General features: G+C 40.6%; 1 protein-coding gene across 2 annotated transcripts in view; it reads left to right on the top strand.

The window, feature by feature from the left end:
* The window catches only part of UBP1 (upstream binding protein 1), a 54,078-nt gene that overhangs the window by 10,599 nt on the left and 35,914 nt on the right, over window positions 1-7,565 (top strand). For both annotated transcript variants that reach the window (XM_011224719.3, XM_011224718.3), the window contains exon 2: window positions 5,905-6,056. In XM_011224719.3, the coding sequence (XP_011223021.2) occupies window positions 5,905-6,056 (152 nt within the window). The remainder of the gene's footprint in view (window positions 1-5,904; window positions 6,057-7,565) is intronic.

The following is a 7,565-nucleotide window of genomic DNA, read 5'->3' as shown; positions in this document are numbered from 1 at the left end:
GATTTTTATTTATTTATTTGACAGAGACAGCAAGAGAGGGAACACAAGCAGGGGGAGTGGGAGAGGGAGAAGCAGGCTTCCTGCTGAGCAGGGAGCCCAACTCGGGGCTCAATCCCCAGGATCCTGGGATTCTGACCCGAGCTGAAGGCAGACAGACACTTAATGACTGAGCCACCTAGGTACCCCAATAAGTGGAATCATTTAAAAAAAAAAAGAGGTCCTGTTTGTTCCTTTTCAGTTTTGCTGTCCCTTAAATTTTCCTCTTCCTTGCAGATCTTTTTGGGCTTGTCTTTTATTTCTTTAAACAGTAAGCATAATTTTATAGTGTAAGTCTATTAATTCTAGGATCTGAACTCTTTGGGGATATCAGTCTATGTCTAATTAGGAAAATAGAAACCATTTAGATGTTTAAAGCAGAAAAAGATGTAATGAAGTATTTGATTGCAAAGGTGCTAGAAGGGTTGGTGGCGGGGAGGACTTGTTACCTGGTTGCTCCTGGACTAACTGCTGGAGGCATAGCTGCTAGAGTCATGGCTGGTGCAGCCCAGAAATTTCCTGTAGCCGCAATCTGTGCGGTTTCCTGCCTCTTGTGTTTTCGCATTCCCTTTTAATTTCCCACCAGTGCTTCCCTTGTACAACTAAGCAAGACTCCAGCTGGCAAGAAGTCTTGTATATGTAGTTTCAGACCTCGAACCCTCTGCAACAGAGGCAGAGAAGAGCTGAATACCAACAGACAGATCTGGAACTGGGTGTATGCCATCTGTTGTTTTTGCTGTTGATTCTTGCTCCCAGAGTCTTGTTTGTCTTTGTGTGCCTGGTTATTTTTGGGTACTGGCATTTCAAAATTACTTGTAATAATTTGAAGCCTTGAGAAACTTTTTCATTTGCTTGTCAGATCCCTGGGAGCTCTACCTGTTGGGGATGTGGGATACTAGAACTTTCTTCAGGTTCAGCCTAGTAGAAATGATGATCTTAAGTTATCTGGACACCTGATTTTTCCTTTTAGTTGTGTTTTTTTTTTAATTTTTTTTTATTACATTATGTTAGTCACCATACAGTACATCCCTGGTTTCTGATGCAAGGTTCGATGCTTCATTAGTTGCGTATAACACCCAGTGCACCATGCAATACGTGCCCTCCTTACTATCCATCACCGGTCTATCCCATTCCTCCACACCCCTCCCCTCTGAAGCCCTCAGTTTGTTTCTCAGAGTCCATAGTCTCTCATGCTTCATTCCCCCTTCTGATTACCCCCTTTCTTTATCCCTCTCTTCCCCTTGATTTTTCCTTTTAGTAATAATTATTAGTGCTGTAGTTGATTCATTGGTTCAGGAGGTATTTGAGACCCTTTGTGCTAAATGCTGGCGTGAGTCAGTGAAGTGAAACAAATCTGGGGAGATGGTTATGTACTTATGGATGATACAGACTTAAGTCCTGTGTACTGTGGGAAGGTGATGGGCTATGTGGGTGGATAGAGCAGGACGAGGGAAGTTGGGAACGTGGATGAGAGGACTGCAGTTGTCCAGCTGTCACTGTGAAGGTGACATTTAAATTAAGTGAACTAGACAGACATCAGCAGAAGAGTAGAGCCAAACCCAATGCTAGTGCAGATGCCTTGAAAAAGGGCAGGGGGGTGAGGGCAAGTAGAAGAGGGAGAAGAGCAGAGTGAGTGGGGCCTCAAAGGGACCCTAGGTGAAAGTGAGCTGCGGGAGAGAGTTCAGAGGAATGAAATGATCTGGCTTCTGTTTGAGGAGGATCACTTACTGCTCTATTGATTGGAATGCATTTTCTAATGAATTAAAAAATTAATTGGGATTTCAATAGCAAATGATTTTTTTTTTAAAGATTTTATTTTCAGGTAATCTCTACACCCAACTTGGGGCTTAAATTTACAACGCAGAGATCAAGAGTTGCATGCTCTACTGACTGAGCCAGCCAGGCACCTCTTTCTCTTGTCCTTTAAATGCTTACGTATATATGACATAGGAATATATATATATATGTTCATCTACCGTGGAACCATTTTGACTGTTACAGTTTTTCACGAAGAGAGTTAGGTTCTAAGTACCACTTTGAAGTCACGTGAAAAGTTTCTCTATCTGTCACAGGTTTTCTGTCTGTGCTACTTAGGTGACCCCTAGGTTGCAGTGCTGAGAGCTTCTCTAGAGGAGGGTTGGGGACCATCGCTGACTGTGTGTTTCTCAGTTATACTTGTACGCTTAGAAGCGTTTTGACAGTTTCCAGGTATAAAAAGGAGAACTAGTGGCTAATTAGTCTCTGAATAATCAGTCTGGTGCTTTAATAGAGTATATGCAGGGAGGAGGGAATGCAATGCAGACTTTCTCTCCCATCTCATTTATTTCAACATTTTGCTTTAAATTGAATTTAATTAAAATGGGCTAGCCAAATATCTTAATGGCTTGTAGAAATAAAAATGGAAAATAAAGCAATTCAGACAAACCCTTGCTATTGGTGTTGATATAGTAGTTATTCATTTGGATATATTTTTTAAAAGATTCATTTATTTTAGAGCGAGTGAGTGAGCAAGCACGGGGAGGGGGGGCAAGGGGAGACAGAGAATCTGGAGCAGACTCCCTGCTGAGTAGGGCTCAATCTCAGGACCCTGAGCTCATGACCTGAGCCGAAATCAAGAGGCTGTAGCTTAACCAACTGAGCCAGCCAGGCGCCCCTCATTTGGGTATTTTGTTATTATTTTACTTTTTATTGAGGAATGAACATAGAAACATTATCAAGATACAAATGTACAGGTCAGTGATTTATCTCAAAAACAAATACTTGTAACTCATACATTAATGGTGAGAATGTAAAATGGTACAGCTGCTTTGGAAAGCCATTTGGCAATTCCTCAAAAAGTTAGAGTAACCATATAACCTACAGTTCTACTCCTAGGTTTATATCCAAGGGAATTAAGCATATGTCTACATGAAAAACAACTGTTCATAGCAGCATTATTCATAATAACTAAAAAAATGGAAAGAACCCAGATGTCCCAGAGTGGGTAAACATACATATGGGCATACATCTGTCCATACAAAGGGGAGTATCATTAACCCCCAAAAAGGAATGATACATGCTACAAGATATTAAGTAAAACATATTAAGTAAAAGAAGGCCATGTGATTCTATTTGCATTAAATCAGAATAGGCAAATGCATAGAGACAAAGTAGATCACTGCCTAGGCTAGGGGTAGGGTCGGGGATAGGGCTTGGGAATGACTGCTAACGGATGTGAGATTTCTTTTTGAGGTGATGAAAATGTTCTAGGAATAGATATAGTTGTGATAACTGTACAACTCTGTTAATATACCAAAATCTGCTGAATTACACATTTTAAAAGGGTGAGTTTTTATGGAATGTAAATTATATTCTCAGCTGTTTTTGTAACAAAACAAAATAAACACATCCATGTGTGTTTGGGTGAACAGAGAATATAGACGGTGCCCTAGAAGACCTCCCCCCACTCTCCTCCCTTCCAATCAATGCCCCCAAGTTATTCTTGGGGAAAAAATAGCAGCTGTTTCTACTGCTACTGTTCACTTCTCAGAAGAAGCCATTGTTTTAGACTAAGCATGAAGCTTTGTGCTCTAAATGTTTGCCAGGCCTCGCAGGACTCTTTTTGTAAATTTCCATTTTAATCAAATGCTTCTTTGTGCTTTTATGGTACCAATATGACCTACCTTTCAAAACAGGTAGCTATGCACTCTTGACTTGCTCTTTATTAAAGATTTTTCAAAAAAATTTATTTATTTCAGAGAGAGAAGGGAGAGCAGGAGAGTGAGGAGGGTCAAAGGGAGAAGACTCCTGCTGAGCATGGAGCCCAATGCAGGTGTCAATCCCAGGATCCTGGGATCATGACCGGAGCTGAAGGCAGATGCCTAACCAATTGAGCCATCAAGGCACCCAGCTTGCTCTTTTTTTAATAGAAATAATACGGAGTTTAAAGTTTTTAAAGAATTTTTTGAAGTAGTGTGTATATTATTAGATCTCTTGCTTAATCAGTAGCATGAACTTTGTTAACTGTTAAATACTTTATCTGCCTCATCATAGCTGCTCCCCCCTTCTCCCCACACCCACACTAGAGATGTGGGTTATTAATACTATCTTTTGGGGAGCCAGATTAACATTAATAGCTCTTTTATTCTACATGACATTTTTGTGCTTAAATTTTATTTATCTGTTTTTATATTTTTTTAAAGTAATTGCTCGTTACACCCATCATGGGGCTCGAACTCACAATTCTGAGACTAAGAGTTGCACACTCCACCGACTGAGCCGGCTTAGGCACCCCTGAGCTTAAATTTTTTTTTTTAAATAATTTTTTAGTATATTATGTTAATCACCATACAGTACATCCCCGGATTCCGATGTAAAGTTCAATGCTCCATTAGTTGCGTATAACACCCAGTGTACCATGCAATATGTGCCCTCCTTACTACCCATCACCAGTCTATTCCATCCCCCACCCCCCTCCCCTCTGAAGTCCTCAGTTTGTTTCTCATAGTCCATAGTCTCTCATGTTTCATTCCCTTCTGATTACCCCCCCTTTCTTTACCCCTTTCTTCCCCTACCGATCATCCTAGTTCTTATGTTCCATAGATGAGAGAAATCATATGATAATTGTCTTTCTCTGCTTGACTTATTTCACTTAGCATTATCTCCTCCAGTGCCGTCCATGTTGCAGCAAATGTTGAGAATTCGTTCTTTCTGATAGCTGAGTAATATTCCATTGTATATATGGACCACAGCTTCTTAATCCAGTCATCTGTTGAAGGGCATCTCGGCTCCTTCCATGATTTGGCTATTGTGGACAATGCAGCTATGAACATTGGGGTGCATATGGCCCTTCTCTTTACTACGTCTGTATCTTTGGGGTAAACACCCAGTAGTGCAATGGCTGGGTCATAGGGTAGTTCAATTTTTAACTTTTTAAGGGACCTCCACACTGTTTTCCAGAGTGGCTGTACCAACTTGCATTCCCACCAACAATGTAGGAGGGATCCCCTTTCTCCACATCCTCTCCAACAATTGTTGTTTCTTGCCTTGTCTATCTTTGCCATTCTAACTGGCGTAAGGTGGTATCTCAGTGTGGTTTTGATTTGAATTTCCCTGATGGCTAATGATTTTGAACATTTTTTCATGTGTCTGTTAGCCATTTGTATGTCTTCATTGGAAAAGTGTCTGTTCATATCTTCTGCCCATTTTATGATTTGTTTATTTGTTTCTCGTGTATTGAGTTTGAGAAGTTCTTTGTAGATCTTGGATACCAGTCCTTTATCTGTGGTGTCCTTTGCAAATATATTCTCCCATTCCGTGGGCTGTCTCTTAGTTTTTTTGACTGTTTCCTTGGCTGTGCAGAAGCTCTTTATCCTGATAAAGTCCCATAAGTTCATTTTATCTTTTATTTCTCTTGCCTTTGGAGATGTGTCGTGAAAAAGGTTGCTCTGGCCGATGTCATAGAAGTTGTTGCCTATGTTCTCCTCTAGAATTTTGATGGATTCCTGTCTCACATTGAGGTCTTTCATCCATTTGGAGTTTATTTTTGTGTATGGTGTGAGAGAGTGGTCAAGTTTCATTCTTTTGCATGTAGCTGTCCAATTTTCCCAGCACCATTTATTGAAGAGACTGTCTTTTTTCCACCGGAAGTTTTTTCCTGCTTTATCAAAATTAGTTGCCCAAAGAGCCGAGGGTCCATTTCTGGGTTCTCTATTCTGTTCCATTGGTCTGTGGGTCTGTTTTTGTGCCAGTACCATGCTGTCTTTGTGATCACAGCTTTGCAGTACAGCCTGAGCTTAAATTTTAAAAGAAACTGCCCTTACATGTTTTTATGTGCTTTTAATTATTTTCAACTAAAGTAAGGTCAATGTTGATTCTTTTGCCTTTCAGCGATGTCTTGGCATTGCCCATTTTTAAGCAGGAAGATTCCAGCCTTCCATTAGACGGTGAGACTAAACACCCACCCTTTCAATATGTGATGTGCGCTGCCACCTCGCCTGCAGTGAAACTACATGACGAGACGCTCACTTACTTGAACCAAGGTGAGTATGGCTGGGTCACGCTTTGATGGAGGAATTGACACACATCTAAAGCATTTTGGCATTACAGCCTAGTTTATGGGTAGTAATTTAAAATTAGATTGTCTTTCTTAAATTTGACTGTTAGCCAACAAAGTATTAGTTTGTGGAAACTGATTTGCGTAAAGAGGGTCCGTGCAATAAGATTTATTACAGGGTCTTTCAGACAAAATCCAAAGGAGGAGCAAGAAGGAAAGGATGTCAGTTATTTTTAGGAACACTGGTTTCAATATGGAACTTGAGAATGAATCAAGGAACCTGGGTCTCAGGCCTGAAGCAGGTTTGTGCTGAAAATAGACAAGCTGCACCAAGATGGAGTCTATGGCTAAAATAAACCGTGTCAGATTTTGTCTACTCGTGTCTTGTCCGCATTTTATGAGAATATGATGTTTTGGTGATATGAAAGTGAGAGCTGGCAAAGTGGAAAATAGAGATATGGGGGTAGAATTTACTGTTGGAAATTATAAGGGATTTTTTTTCAAGGTTCTCTTAGCAGTTTGGGCATAGGCCAGTGTGACTAACCAAATTAAAGAAAAGTACTTTGTTACACAGCTATGAATTTGTTGGATACATATATATACCAAAAGCATGTTGCACCCTTATTTTTAAACAAAATCAGAACTTTTTTCCTTATAAAAATAGTACATCCTCTCACTGTAGAAAGATTGGGTAATGTGTCAGGAGATAAAGCTGGAAATTGACTGCAGTTGCATCTCACCAAGATAACTAGTTCACGTTTTAGGTATTTTTTCTTGTGTGTATATCTACTTGATTTCAGCAGAATTGGAATTAATATTCACTTAAGAGCATGTTGTAATTATTTTTCTGTCATAAATAGAATCTTTAATTCCTTGAATGTTTGGAAGGAGCTGTGGATTTTAGACTATTATGATTAGTATTCTGGAATGTGGAAGAATAGCTTTTCATTTGGTATCTCAGTGGAGGATCTGTGAGGTTTTACCCCAGGTTATTCTACCACAGCACCTGTACAATACCCTAACTCTGTTGTTAACGTTGTTTGGGTAGGCATTCTGTTGTTGGAGACTTAAGTGTCTTTTTTTTTTTTTTTTTTTTTTTTTTAATTTGAGAGAGCAAACGAGAGAACATGAGTGGAGGGGGTGCAGCAGCAGGCAGAGGGAGAAGCAGACTCCCCGTGGAATGGGGAGCTCAATGTGAGACTCAGTCCCAGGACCCTGGGATCAAGACCTGAGCCGAAGGCAGATGTTTAACCAGATGAGCCACCCCAGGCATCCCTTAAGTGTCCTTTTTGAAAGTACCTTAAAGGGGCACCTGGGTGGCTCTGCCTTTGGCTCAGGTCATGGTCCTGGAGTCCCGGGATCGAGCCCTGCTTCTGGCTCCCTGCTTAGCAGAGAGTCTGCTTCTCCCTCTCTCTCTGCCCTTTACCCTGCTCAAGGCTGCTTCGCCCTCTGCTCCTTAGCCTGCTTGTGCTCTCTCTCAAATAAATAAAATCTT

Source organism: Ailuropoda melanoleuca, chromosome 6, assembly GCF_002007445.2.
Source record: "Ailuropoda melanoleuca isolate Jingjing chromosome 6, ASM200744v2, whole genome shotgun sequence".
Lineage (NCBI taxonomy): Eukaryota > Metazoa > Chordata > Mammalia > Carnivora > Ursidae > Ailuropoda > Ailuropoda melanoleuca.
This window is presented reverse-complemented; position numbering and strand designations above follow the sequence as displayed.